We start from the raw sequence: 15892 nt of genomic DNA, 5'->3' as shown, positions 1-15892 counted from the left end.
CGGACATCACACCTTTCTTCGATGAAGCGCATGTTATTCGCACCACCCAACACACGGAACAACTAAGAACTTTGGAGGCACTGGAAATATTTAAAGCCGATCGTAAATCCGCATGCATTAATTTCAAAGAAGAAATAAATCTCTCTGCAGCATGGCAATTTTTAATTGACGATAAATCATAATATAGTTTATAAGACAAGTTTTATGACGTAATGCACACAATGATTCCCCATTGGTAGAAAATTACATTTGAAATAACAAGTGGATTCCTTCCGTTTTCGGAATTTTTTCGAAAAATAGCACGTTACGTTTTTTCAAAAACATTCGAATTAAAGAATCCGGTTATAACGAAAGATATAAAGAAGTAAGCCTGAAGAAGATCCCAGGAGGGGAATCGAAAACGTTCGCCGATTTTAAAGAATTTCGCACCGGTTAATGGTTAAGGGTAGACAGTTGTTGGTTGTGAAGTTATACAACCCGGTGTGGTAAGAAAGCATATTAACTAATAAACTAATTCTGTTTATTAATTAAGGTAATGCTGTAAACAGATTTTAAATTTAAAATGTATTTTTTAAATAATTACTTGAAATAAATAAGAAATGTTAATTCATTTTTAAACTAAAGTTGACAATTATATTTTTTGAACAGTTCTGTATCTTTTCCAAGGATTACAAGACAGTTGTTTATTGGATTTTACTAATAGGTTTCATATACTATTTGATGGGATACTGAATTGTTTACATTATAAACTTTCATGACCAGCCAGTAAAATTGATATTAATTTTAGTCTGTTGACATTAAAGATTTTCTAACTAAATTTACAGTTGAAAACAATAGTGCAACATGATTCTACAGTTAACTCAAGGTTAAATTTATTCTAAAATCAAAAGAGGTTTAGTTTAATTTATAAGAAGACAAAAATCAAAATAAAATTCACCAGTCTTAAGTAGACCTTGTACTGTACATAAGTGAGATATCTGTTACAAATGTTTTTGTTTACTTCTAAAACCTTCAGGTAGAACCTTTAAAAATCAAATCTTTCTAGTTGTGATATTCTGGAATAGTGTGTATACAAATCTCTAACACATTCAAATTCAAAATTTTTAATTCAAATGCATCAGAGATTCTTCTACATATTCTATTCCAGAACATACTAGAATGTTCTGGAATAGAATATGTAGAATATAAAGCAATTTTCATTTAGACATTTAAACTAATAATTATATAATAAATAGCTCTACTTTAAAATCTATCATCAGTAACTCAGAATTATAATAAATCTTGTTTCTTAAATATTATCTGTAAATGAATGTAAAATATACTTATTTATGCACCCAATCAATTTTCTGTGTATTTATTTTATAAGTAAACTATATAAATACAATAATCTTTTAATTGATCCTAAAATTTTATTATGTACAGATTTTGTATCTTTTGTTATTTTGATAAGATTTAAAATTACAAGCATTACGTTAGCTGCTTAAATATTTAAAAAAAACTAAAGTTTACTTAGCACTGTGTATATTTTTGACATTTTTAATCAAATATGAGTTTTATTAAATGATTATTTAATAAATTTTGATGAAATTTGTTTTATTCTGACATCAATATATTATACCCGAGTCATCCAATATTGGCTATATTTTAAAAAAACTATTAAATTTAATTAAATGCATTAATTGATAAGATATGAAAGAGCTTAATTTACATTCTTTTAAAAATTTTAATTATAGTAATAATTTTTATGAACATTTTACTAGCTTTATGTATATATAATATAATAGTTAAGTTTTATTATTTTTTTAAAAATCATTTTAAATTTCTGTTTATGAAATTAAGTTGAACATTAGAATAACTATGCATTATAAAAATAATGTTTAATATTTTAACCTTCGTATAATTAATTTGATATGACTGCAAATTTCATAATAATTTTTTTCCTTTTACTGATTAGTAACAGATGTGTTCATCTTCATCATTATAGAGTCAGAGTTTTTTAAATGTTTATGTAATTGAATTTTGAATTATTTATGTTTTGTTCGTTTGAATTAATTTCTTTTTATTTATATAATTTGTTTAATGTATTTTAATAGTGATGATTTTGTTTGATAGTGATAAAAAAAAAGTGAAGTAATAATAGTGAAGAGATTTAAATTTTAAAAAATTTTCAAAATTATCATCACTAGTTTTTCCAAGTATTTTTTTGCAATATTAAGTTTTTAAAAACATTTTTTCATACAAAGTTTTTCAATATAAAAAGACATTACAAAATTATTAGATTTGATTGGAACATTTAACATATTTGTCCAAAAAATATTTATTTGTATGTGCTACCCTCATTTTATGCAGGTGATAAATTCCCGGACTAGGCATTATAAACAAAATTGGCATAAAATAAATCCCTTATGTAATGGAATGATTAGGGATTTGTTCCAGGCATCCACAATAAATATTTGTATATTTTTTTCAATAAAACATGTTTAGTATCAAAATTTTTAATAATACAAAATATAATACAGAAATTATAGTTTAGGTTTACTTATTTATAGCTGAAATCGACAATGCAGTTTTTATACAGCTACTATGTTCATCTTATACTGCAGCACCACTGGATGCATTTTCAGTTTTATGATGATTTGTTGTGATCTATACTTCACTTTTTTATAAAGTGAAAATTTTAGTTTAAAATTAATTACTTTTTAAATAAAATGTAAAACCTTAGAGTTTAGGATAAAAATCAATACACATAAATTTATATCATTTTGGAATTTAATTGGAGTTTCCTGGTGAGAAACTTTGTTCTGTCATTAAATTTTCCATTATAAAAGAAAGCACAATAGTGACAAACAGTTGCCAAATACAGTATATGTAATAATCTCTAAATAATTATAATTTTATGTACAACAAATATATCAGAATATGTTCAAATAAACATATAAATCAAATATATGTAAATTATACATTTAGATATATAAAAGTACTAATTTGTTTTTTAAATGTTTATTACAATGACTCTTTAATAGTATCAAGTAAACAAAGATTTCTTTTAGTATTTAAATTTAGAAAAAAATCCTTTGCTACAATTGTAGTTATTGATAATTTAATAAATTTTTTCAGTATCACAATGATATTTCAATTCGAAGATTTCTCAGGGCATTTTTAACAGTAGATGATGCTTTTCAAGCTATATTAAAATGTAACAAATGGAGAAAGGAATATGGTGTATCATCTATATCAGCCAATGATGCAGATATAAAAAAAAATTTAGAAAGTAAGAAAGCAATAGTGCTTCGTCATAGAGATTTTGAAGGAAGGTAACAGAAAATTGACATTTTATATTTAAAATAGCTTAAGTTGATAAAACTAATTTTTTTTTACAAAACTGAAATTAAAATAGATAAATTAGATAAATTTATTATTAATATTATATATTGCAAATTTAATTACATCTTGATTGTCTATTGATAAATTTTTATATTAAAACATTTAAAATGGAGATAGAGGAATTTAATTTTTGGTTATTCTTAGCTATAAGTTAAAAGAGAATTCTTGTAATATGTAGCATAGTACATTGACTTACTATGCTAGATTGTTATGTTTGATTGCTGTAAGTTGCACTTATATTTTTGATGTTTGTGATCTAGAAGAAAATATAAATGATTTCTTCTAGATTAACTTGTAAATATATTTTTTAAAATATAAACAAATTAAGTAGATTATCAATTATTATTGAAAAAATTATTTCTATATATTACTATCTACAATAATAAGATAAAGAAATTTTGAAGCTATATAACATTATTATATTTTTAGAATTTTAGATTAATGCAATAGCAAATTTAGGAAAGTTCTTAAGTCAGACTTTCAGAAATGATAAATATTACTAAGACATAGGTTTACAGAACAATATATCTGGTTTAAGTGTATAATAATGTAAAATACTAATGTGTAACAAACATGCATGCACAATTTATGTATATAAGATACAAGACAAACCTTTATACATAGGTATTATATAATACTGTTCAGAAATTACAATATAAATTTAAGTTTATTTTATTACAAACTTTTAAAATGCTTATATTTTGTATATTTCTCAGTAAATATGTACGAGGATCGTTCAGAGATGACCAAGACTTTAGTTTCTTCAGAGAAAATGATAGTATTACACTGACCAAACTAAGTCAGTTTTTCAAAGTATTTGTTTAATGTGCATTCACAGCTGCTATTGTTGTGGGAGCATCATGATTTCTTTGGTTCAAAAAGAAGTGGGTTATGTTGAAGACAATCCAGAACACCATTTCTGGAGTTTTGTCTTAATTGAATTTTATTCCTTCTAGATGCCCTTTAAAGACAAATCCTCAAACAAATGATGCTTGTGACTAAGTCGAAACTTCCCAACCATTATGGTTAGAGATGATGCTCTCAGATTATCTGTTTGGAGTTGTTATTATTCTTCATAACAATGTCCCTTTTATGACAACCTTTCCTGGTAACTTTTTGCAAATAGCTTAACCTACAAAGGTTTTCAGCAGTATGAAGTAGTATACAATAGTAATTGTTCTCCCTTTCTGCAAGAAACCCACATAAATAATACCTTTTAAGTCTCAGAAGACAGTTGCCCATCTCTTTCTGGCAGAGGGCTGTTTTACATTTTTTTGGGAGAACCTTGGTCATGTTACTTTGTTTTCTGTCCATGTTACTTTGGTTCTGAAATGAAATAGTGCACCCAAGTTTCATAGCACATGATGCTTGCTATCAGAAAATGAATACCTTCAGTTTGAAAATGCTTAACAATTCTACAGCAGAGTCAACCTTTTATCTGAGGTTACTCGTCCATCTCCAAATGTAAAAAAGTTACAAATATTCCTCTGGCAGTGGCACAACCATAAAAATTAGCCAGGAATACAAAAAAGACATATCTTGTATTTATTGCCTCCTAAAAAATTTTAAAAAATTGTTTTTAATATTTATTATTTATTTATTGTTTGTTTATTTTTGTTTTTCTGTACTGAAGCCAAATTATGGGCTCCTAGACATTTGTCTTATTTTTCTATTGGTTAATCCAGCACTGCAAGTCATGCATAGAATAATACATACATTTAATACATACAAATAAACAGTATGAATCTCTAATTATTTACCACTGTGTACTTAGTAAAAATTTCAATGCTTAGCACAGTAACTATTAATTTTAATGATTTTTCTGTTAAAAAAATGGAATGTTTGATTTTAGAAAATAGGGAAGATATCAAATTATATTTAAGATATTCAAATTTGATAGTATTTTAAATGCTTGAAAAATTTTATATTTATTTCTTTCAGGCCTGTAATTTATATTCCAGCAAGGCAACATTGTGTAACAGAAAGGGATCTCAATGAGTTAACTCGTTTCATTGTATATACATTGGTATGCAATTTTTACAATATTTAGTTCTTGCTTTTAGTACAGTATATCAATTTCATAATATTTTATTTATTGTTTCCAAATAAGTATGTATGTATAAATTTTTTAATTAAAATGAAAGAACAGGAATTTTGTGTGATTCATGGGATTCATATTGTTCTTAATATGAATTAAAATTATTTTTATTAATTCTTATTTTAATAAGAAACTAATAATACACTGAAAAAATCTATATCTTCATATAGATTTTTTTAGTGAAATCTATATGAATAGTTTTTCAGAAAAATCTATATCAATAGCATTAGGAATTTCATAAACTTAAATTAAAAATAATAAAATTGTTTTTGGTTCATTCACTTGTTTAGTGATGCAAAAATGTCTAGTGAAGATAATGGTACATGATTTTTATTGCTAATTTTGTATATTTTATTAATGTCTCTAATGGATCCAAATTATCAAAATATTGACTTTTAAGAAACCCACTATCATGCATTTTGAATTATGAAAATGCATGATTATTATTTTGAGAATATTTATCCTAAAAGATAAAAAATTGATACTATTGAACTGTTCAGTAGCACAGTTGCTAGTTATAATTTTTATTAACAGAAAAACATTTAATTATGTTATATAGATATTTAGATGTCTAATTACTGTTCAAACAATACTATCAAGTAAACAAAGATTTCTTTTAGTATTTAAATTTAGAAAAAAATCTTTTGCTACAATTGTAGTTATTGATAATTTAATAAATTTTTTCAGTATCACAATGATATTTCAATTCGAAGATTTCTCAGGGCATTTTTAACAGTAGATGATGCTTTTCAAGCTATATTAAAATGTAACAAATGGAGAAAGGAATATGGTGTATCATCTATATCAGCCAATGATGCAGATATAAAAAAAAATTTAGAAAGTAAGAAAGCAATAGTGCTTCGTCATAGAGATTTTGAAGGAAGGTAACAGAAAATTGACATTTTATATTTAAAATAGCTTAAGTTGATAAAACTAATTTTTTTTTACAAAACTGAAATTAAAATAGATAAATTAGATAAATTTATTATTAATATTATATATTGCAAATTTAATTACATCTTGATTGTCTATTGATAAATTTTTATATTAAAACATTTAAAATGGAGATAGAGGAATTTAATTTTTGGTTATTCTTAGCTATAAGTTAAAAGAGAATTCTTGTAATATGTAGCATAGTACATTGACTTACTATGCTAGATTGTTATGTTTGATTGCTGTAAGTTGCACTTATATTTTTGATGTTTGTGATCTAGAAGAAAATATAAATGATTTCTTCTAGATTAACTTGTAAATATATTTTTAAAAATATAAACAAATTAAGTAGATTATCAATTATTATTGAAAAAATTATTTCTATATATTACTATCTACAATAATAAGATAAAGAAATTTTGAAGCTATATAACATTATTATATTTTTAGAATTTTAGATTAATGCAATAGCAAATTTAGGAAAGTTCTTAAGTCAGACTTTCAGAAATGATAACTAAGACATAGGTTTACAGAACAATATATCTGGTTTAAGTGTATAATAATGTAAAATACTAATGTGTAACAAACATGCATGCACAATTTATGTATATAAGATACAAGACAAACCTTTATACATAGGTATTATATAATACTGTTCAGAAATTACAATATAAATTTAAGTTTATTTTATTACAAACTTTTAAAATGCTTATATTTTGTATATTTCTCAGTAAATATGTACGAGGATCGTTCAGAGATGACCAAGACTTTAGTTTCTTCAGAGAAAATGATAGTATTACACTGACCAAACTAAGTCAGTTTTTCAAAGTATTTGTTTAATGTGCATTCACAGCTGCTATTGTTGTGGGAGCATCATGATTTCTTTGGTTCAAAAAGAAGTGGGTTATGTTGAAGACAATCCAGAACACCATTTCTGGAGTTTTGTCTTAATTGAATTTTATTCCTTCTAGATGCCCTTTAAAGACAAATCCTCAAACAAATGATGCTTGTGACTAAGTCGAAACTTCCCAACCATTATGGTTAGAGATGATGCTCTCAGATTATCTGTTTGGAGTTGTTATTATTCTTCATAACAATGTCCCTTTTATGACAACCTTTCCTGGTAACTTTTTGCAAATAGCTTAACCTACAAAGGTTTTCAGCAGTATGAAGTAGTATACAATAGTAATTGTTCTCCCTTTCTGCAAGAAACCCACATAAATAATACCTTTTAAGTCTCAGAAGACAGTTGCCCATCTCTTTCTGGCAGAGGGCTGTTTTACATTTTTTTGGGAGAACCTTGGTCATGTTACTTTGTTTTCTGTCCATGTTACTTTGGTTCTGAAATGAAATAGTGCACCCAAGTTTCATAGCACATGATGCTTGCTATCAGAAAATGAATACCTTCAGTTTGAAAATGCTTAACAATTCTACAGCAGAGTCAACCTTTTATCTGAGGTTACTCGTCCATCTCCAAATGTAAAAAAGTTACAAATATTCCTCTGGCAGTGGCACAACCATAAAAATTAGCCAGGAATACAAAAAAGACATATCTTGTATTTATTGCCTCCTAAAAAATTTTAAAAAATTGTTTTTAATATTTATTATTTATTTATTGTTTGTTTATTTTTGTTTTTCTGTACTGAAGCCAAATTATGGGCTCCTAGACATTTGTCTTATTTTTCTATTGGTTAATCCAGCACTGCAAGTCATGCATAGAATAATACATACATTTAATACATACAAATAAACAGTATGAATCTCTAATTATTTACCACTGTGTACTTAGTAAAAATTTCAATGCTTAGCACAGTAACTATTAATTTTAATGATTTTTCTGTTAAAAAAATGGAATGTTTGATTTTAGAAAATAGGGAAGATATCAAATTATATTTAAGATATTCAAATTTGATAGTATTTTAAATGCTTGAAAAATTTTATATTTATTTCTTTCAGGCCTGTAATTTATATTCCAGCAAGGCAACATTGTGTAACAGAAAGGGATCTCAATGAGTTAACTCGTTTCATTGTATATACATTGGTATGCAATTTTTACAATATTTAGTTCTTGCTTTTAGTACAGTATATCAATTTCATAATATTTTATTTATTGTTTCCAAATAAGTATGTATGTATAAATTTTTTAATTAAAATGAAAGAACAGGAATTTTGTGTGATTCATGGGATTCATATTGTTCTTAATATGAATTAAAATTATTTTTATTAATTCTTATTTTAATAAGAAACTAATAATACACTGAAAAAATCTATATCTTCATATAGATTTTTTTAGTGAAATCTATATGAATAGTTTTTCAGAAAAATCTATATGATTAGCATTAGGAATTTCATAAACTTAAATTAAAAATAATAAAATTGTTTTTGGTTCATTCACTTGTTTAGTGATGCAAAAATGTCTAGTGAAGATAATGGTACATGATTTTTATTGCTAATTTTGTATATTTTATTAATGTCTCTAATGGATCCAAATTATCAAAATATTGACTTTTAAGAAACCCACTATCATGCATTTTGAATTATGAAAATGCATGATTATTATTTTGAGAATATTTATCCTAAAAGATAAAAAATTGATACTATTGAACTGTTCAGTAGCACAGTTGCTAGTTATAATTTTTATTAACAGAAAAACATTTAATTATGTTATATAGATATTTAGATGTCTAATTACTGTTCAAACAATACTAGCCAAACTGAAGATGAAATCATGTGTCAGCATTTCACTATTGTCATTTTTTAAATAAATATTTACATAATTTATTTTAAAGTTATAATACAATCTTTACTTTAATGTGATGTATTAAAAAGAAAATTATATATTAATCAATAATGAAAATAATGTGTGTTAGTTTGTACCAAAAGAATTAAAAAATTCCAAGTAATTATTTTAAAAATCATTTCAAATATTAATTATTATTCATTTGAGAAGAAAGTCCAATTTATTTGATATCTTTTTACTAATAGGTCCAAAAGAATTTATATCTCTTACAAGTGCATGGAATTTTATTCTAATACAGTATATAAGTTAAGAATTAATAATAATAATTCTGTTTTTCAATTTTTTTTTGTTAAATATTTCATCTCATAATCATTAAATTGTAAATATTTATCATTTATTTTGATATTTATTAAGAATACAGTTTCTTAAATATTTAATGATGCAACAAAGTTATATACGAAAATTTGTGTTTGTTACTTTTATTTTAAAAACACCAGTTATTGTTGCATAAATAAATATGTTTTTAAATTTAAAAATTATCATCTTTTTCACTTATCTTTAATTTTAACTTTCATTTTTATTTTCTTTTTTCTTATTTCAATTTTTTATTTCTTTATTTTCTTTTTAAATGTCTGATATTCATATATATTTTGTTACTTCTTATATTTTACCCATTTTGTTTAAAAACTTTATCTGTCAAATCCTCTCTCTTTCAACTTCATTTCTTACGTCTTCATCATTTTAATGTGAAGAAGAGTGTTGTTTAATTCCAAATTTTGTTTTCCATTAATAGAGAGATTGGGGCCGACGTTATCAATGCGAAAACATGTACGTCAGATGTTCAGCACCGCCTTCCTGTAAGCCTAGAAGTTTGACAATGGCACTTGGAATNGAACAATTATAAAAGGCAAAGAAAAACTTCTTGAAGCTGTGAAAAATGCTCAATCTTTAAATTCAAGCATCATTCCTAAACGTCACAGTATTATCGCTGAGATGGAAACAATGTTAAAATTATGGCGTAATAATCAAGTAAATGTGAAAAATTGTAAAATAATATAGGCCTAATTTGTTATACATATGTGTTATCTAAGATTTTATTAAACATTTTTTACTATTGAACACAAGACTGTGTTATTATTAAAACACTTGGTGTTTATCCACTTTATTCAGTTAAACATTTTTTTCTAAATTATTGTTTTCTTTAGTCTCAGGCCCCAATTAAAAATAATTTGTATGTATTTATATGCAAAATTATACCCCGACTTACGTGAATTCGACTTACGAGGTTATCACTCGGTCCCACCTATTGCGTAAGTTTGGGATATGACTGTATTTGCATACAATATATAGTTCCATCAAAAAATTCATTTACAGGAGACCTTACATTATGTAATTATTCACAATATGCAACATGATAATACTTTGTTTATTTTAAAATTATTAGTATATGAAAACTAAAAAAAGTACCCTATAATACAAATTCAAATTATGAGAGCAGCAGGAAATTCAGTTCTGTTTAAAATTGCCAAGTGTGGATTATCAGTTACCAAGCACAAGAAAGGCATCAAATTTTGGTAAAAAAAGATTGTTTTAAATGTATATAAAATTTTCCATGTTGCTTATTGTGAATAATTACGTAATGTAAAGATCTATGTAAATAAATTTTTTGTTGGAACTATAGTGTGTACTAGTAATGTGTGTATTGTTCTTTTGTAGTTCACCTATCAGGCATATCATGGTGATTTTTGTGACATGTCTATATCACTATCAACTTGATTGAGATGGAGGAAAGTCATTGTTTTGTGAAATCATAATTTTACTTATATTGATTATTAATAAAATTAATTTTGCAAAAGTGATTGAAGTTATTCTCTAGAAAATTTAAAAAACTGAAAATTATATAGACTAAACTATAGAAATAATTGTTATATTCCATCTAATTTTACATTTTTATTAAGAAATATGTAATAATAATATCATTATTATTACTGAAAGTAATAATATCATTATTATTAAAAACTGAAAGTAATAATATCATTATTATTACTTTCAGTTTTTCTATGAATTTTGGTATATTTAAATTATGGTTAAAATTAAATTTAATATTTTTTGTTTTTTTTTAGGAACTTGCTTGTAAAAAATGTTTTGAGGAAGTTATTGATAACTTGTGCATCATATTTGATCTGAAAGATTTTGGATTACAATGTATGGACTATCAATTAGTAAAAAATCTGATTTGGCTTTTAAGTAAACATTATCCAGAACGTTTAGGCATCTGTCTTATTATGAATTCTCCAGCAATATTTGCTGGATGTTGGGGTATTATTAGAGGATGGTAAGTTTTTTTATATTTTGTTTAAAACTATAAGCAATAAAAAGCAATAAGCATTTAATAAATCCTGAATTAACTTTCTTCTTTAACTCATGAAAAATTTGTTTAACAATATGAAAACGATTTCACATAATCCATGACATTAAAATAAAAGTACTTTTGCTTATATATAAGTAAGGCTTCTTCAGTTGATAGTGTTCAAAAGAAACAAATTTGAATGCTTACATTTGGATGATTTAAATTACTTATTATAAATATTTTATTTATCTTTTTTACGATATTAAAAATATTATATTTTCTGTGGAAACAAAATAATGCAATTCCATACAGTTGGAAGTTTTAGTGTGGAAATATTATATACATTGTTAGTTTTGATATATAAAACTTCTGCCAGGAACAAAATTCTTTAATTTGTAGGAATAAACAATAATTTTGCCTCATTCCATCCTAATTTGTAATCCTCTAAGGCTGAGATAGATGACTAAAACTGCGTTTTTTTTTTTACATCTTTCATGTTCAATAATCGTGACATTCTATACATTCCTGACATTTTTTTTTTTTTTTTGTTTCTTTCTGCCTGTCTTTATCATTACAGCATAATTTGTGCAATGTGGTCTGGTTAGTGGTGGTAACTGAAAATAAAGGTTCTTGTATAATTTCAATTACCTATATGTTACTCATATGTCGATAACTTATATGTTATTATGCAGCTTAACTTCATACAAGGACTTCTCTGCATGGAGGCCTTGTTTTTACTCTCATTTTAACTCATGTATTGTCACTTCTGCACCAAAACAATATCTATGTTCTGGCATATAAGAAGTTTGCACTGGAGGATATTTTATATTTTTGTTTCTACATACATTTACAAGCACAGAATATTTAAGGAAAAATTAATATATTTAAGGTATCTCATGCCTTTGGCAATCTATCCAGAATACAGTAAAAGACTTTTTTACTGTATTCTGGTTAGAAACAGTATAATAAGTTTAATAACATTTTTATTAGTTTAGAAGAGTTGTGCTAGATGGAAGTTATCTAAAGACTACTGAAAGTTGTTTGGAAAATTCATTAGCCTATAGGAGATCATAACTTTCTATGTAAGATACAAGGTTTTTTTTAAGACAAAAGTCACATTTTATATGCTATAAAATATGGTATATAAAATCAAAATACTGAACACCATCCAAGGAATTTTTAAAGTGAATTTTAATAATGCCACAAAATTCATCCTAATTTTGATGCCATTCTTTCAAAAAAGTGATTACAAATTTCAATTGATTTGTTTATTGTTATTCAGAAATATAAAATTTTCATCTTTCACTATATTTTTAATTTATGGCTGCTGAACTTGTCTCTTACAACTTGTGTGATGCTTCTCGGAAAAAGGTTGGATTATCTCTGGTCTGGATTATTGATCTAGAATTGAATTGACCTGGAATAAATTCTGAACTTTATTCCAGATCAATCTTTTTAGAATTTTCTACATTTTGTTTTTTACATATTACCAAAATGTAGTGATTTTTACTTAATGTTTGTAAAAGTAAACTGATTTACCAGCAGTTTATATGATTTTTTCCAAACTGAATAGATTGATGGTAACTGATGGTATTTTATTTCTTCAGTGATTCATAAAATGAGAAATAATTTTAGTTGTGACAGCTACCTTCACAGAGCCACATGAAATGCAATTCATAAATGTATATACAGGTAACCCCCGTATAACACGGTAGTTACGTTCCAAAAAATTGCCGTGTTATGCGAATCCGTGTTATACGAAACAAAGAACTAATACGAAAAGGAGGGTTAGGTTCCAAAAATTAAAAAACATGCTAGTATATTTTCATAATTAAGATAAATATCTTCATTAAAATTTTTTTAAGTGATACATATTAATATAAATTAAACAATGTTTTCTTCGTCATCACTAAAAACACTATTAATTAACCGAGAGCGTTTTCTTTTTGGCAAGTTATCCTTATCCTCTGAGCATTTTTCTGCATTATCTTCAGATCCATGCTTTACCTTTTGCAAAATGTATGTAATTTTAGATTGCTTGCTTCTAGTTAAAAGGTCTTTATAAATTTCCTTATATGGTGCTAAGCACTTATGAAGAATAAAGCAAGTATGGAATAAGGGAAAAACATTCGGCAACATCAGAAGCAGAAGCGTCGCGATCTGGCAACATTGAAACAAGTTTCGAGAAGGACCACGTGTATCGACAGAAGGCGAGAAGAGAAAATTTACATACTTAAGTACTAATAGTTCACGAAAATAATAATTTTCGTGAACTATTATTACTTAAGTATATAAAATTTTATTACATTTCCTGTTGTACGAGGGTTTTACCCAATTCTCGAACCGTGTCAGAATAAATCCGTGCTATAAAAGTACCTTGTTATACGGGGGATGGTATCAATTCTCGAACCGTGTTAGAGTGAATCCATGCTATAGAAGTGCCGTGTTATACAGGGGTTACCTGTATTAGATTAAATTGCTAAATGCAAACAATTGTATAATCAGAGTTTTTAACAAATTATCCATTAATGATTCAAGAATAAAGAATTTATGTAACTATTTTGTTTTGTAATTGCAATTTAATAATTTTATAATGTATGAAGCTTAGAGTAATTGAAATTTATATGAAACAAAGCTAGTTTCAGTTTTAGGATATATAAAAATAATTTTTTAATATTTTTATTTAAATATATTGAATGAGATTATTAATTTTACATTGTATTATGTTTTTATTACATTAATATTAGTTAAAATATCTAATTTTTTCTTATTAACTTAGGTTAAATGAGGTAACAGCAAGCAAAGTGGTTTTCGTCAACAATGAACAAGAATTACTCAAATACATCCATCCAGATATACTGCCAGAAATATAAGAAAAGTCTGTATAGTTTAATCTAGAATTATTTTCAGTTAATTTTGAAAGAAGTGATATTGAAAAATGTCGTTTGTGATTAATATAAAGAAATCAGTTTTTATTACATATTGCTGTATATTATGTGTATTCAACATTCATTTCATTCAATTCATTTAGCAACATAATAAAATCCCAAAAGTAGACATTCAATATATGCAGTTCTTTAATCTTGCATATCTCAGTCAGTATTAATTTTTACTGTCTTCCTATATATAAATGTAAATTAAAAGATCTTCCATTTGAATGTTATTTGTTTTAATTTTTAAGAGATCTCATTTGTTGATTAGAAATTAAAGGCAAATTTAAATGCAAAGAGAATTTTTAGTTTGATCTTTTATGTTATGTAGGAATTGCAAATAATTGAATGATAAGCAGTTTATGTTGTGAAGTATTTTGCTTCAAAGACGAAAATGGAAAGAAATATTAATGCACAATCATTTGTTGTTTAATTAATTAATTAATTAAACATTAATTCTAGCATGTGTTCTTTGAAAAAAAAATGAGCAGCTATGTAAATGTGATATGTAATGATTGTTTGCAAGATCTGATTTGCACATTTTTTTTATATTCAAATGGCAGTTATAATAAAATATATATTTTTTGTTTTTGACTTTCATTATTGTCATATTTTAATTTTGCATATTCAGTAAAACTCCAATTATTTGGATTGTTCTGACTTTTTTAAAAATAAATATGCATGTATGTATATGTAATGTATATGCACAAAAAGTAATTTTTTTCTAAATACAGAAAACAAACTATTAATTTGTAGGTATATTTCTATATTTAATATTTTATTTGCACATAATTGTCTACACATGTACTGTACATAATGGGGTGTTTGGATAGAAAGACTATTTTAAGCAAAAATCCAATTATCCAGATACTCTGCACATTTCCGAAGTCCCAATTAATTTGGATAATTGGAGTTTTACTGTATGATGTTTAGTTCCTAATATAATTTGAAATGTAAATTTTTATTTTACCTTAAGCCTTATCAGGTGCCTCTTGAATTCTGCAAATTTAGTTCAGATAACATGAAACATTAAATTAGTAAAATTGGTTTAAAATGACAGACTTCTATTATAATGAAGTCTATAAAAGTAAATGAGCATTACTTAATTATTACATTTTTAATTATTTTTAGGAAGCATATAATAGTTATTGCTATATATTTTAATGTCTTTAGTTTTCTGTTTAGTAATAGTGTAAATATTATTTGATAAAGATAATGATAACTGAAATATAAATTATTTTAAGAAGAAAAAAAAGTAAATGAAAAATTTCTATTCTGGAACATTTTTATATTTTGCAATAGCACTGTTAATATACTGTTTATGAAAAAAAATATTAAAGCAATTATTAGTAATTGAATTTTATGTTTGTATTAATGTTATAAAATCATATTTATATCATGAAAGTTTTATATATTGTACAGTTAATAAATTTAGAAATTATATATATAAATATATA

General features: G+C 25.1%; 1 protein-coding gene across 3 annotated transcripts in view; it reads left to right on the top strand.

Annotated features, from left to right (window-relative positions):
• Positions 1 to 15608, top strand: part of LOC111619732 (CRAL-TRIO domain-containing protein C3H8.02-like) — a 22375-nt gene extending 6767 nt beyond the window's left edge. For all 3 annotated transcript variants that reach the window (XM_023361532.1, XM_023361530.1, XM_023361531.1), the window contains 6 exons: positions 3118 to 3314; positions 5326 to 5410; positions 6170 to 6366; positions 8372 to 8456; positions 11279 to 11490; positions 14285 to 15608. In XM_023361532.1, coding sequence (XP_023217300.1) covers positions 3118 to 3314; positions 5326 to 5410; positions 6170 to 6366; positions 8372 to 8456; positions 11279 to 11490; positions 14285 to 14378 — 870 coding nt within the window. In that variant the 3' untranslated portion in view covers positions 14379 to 15608. The remainder of the gene's footprint in view (positions 1 to 3117; positions 3315 to 5325; positions 5411 to 6169; positions 6367 to 8371; positions 8457 to 11278; positions 11491 to 14284) is intronic.
• Positions 15609 to 15892: the final 284 nt, after the last annotated feature.

This window comes from Centruroides sculpturatus, unplaced genomic scaffold (assembly GCF_000671375.1).
Source record: "Centruroides sculpturatus isolate CEXI.00-Female unplaced genomic scaffold, Cexi_2.0 scaffold88, whole genome shotgun sequence".
Lineage (NCBI taxonomy): Eukaryota > Metazoa > Arthropoda > Arachnida > Scorpiones > Buthidae > Centruroides > Centruroides sculpturatus.
Note: the sequence above shows the minus strand (reverse complement) of the source record. Positions and strands in the feature narration are given on the sequence as shown.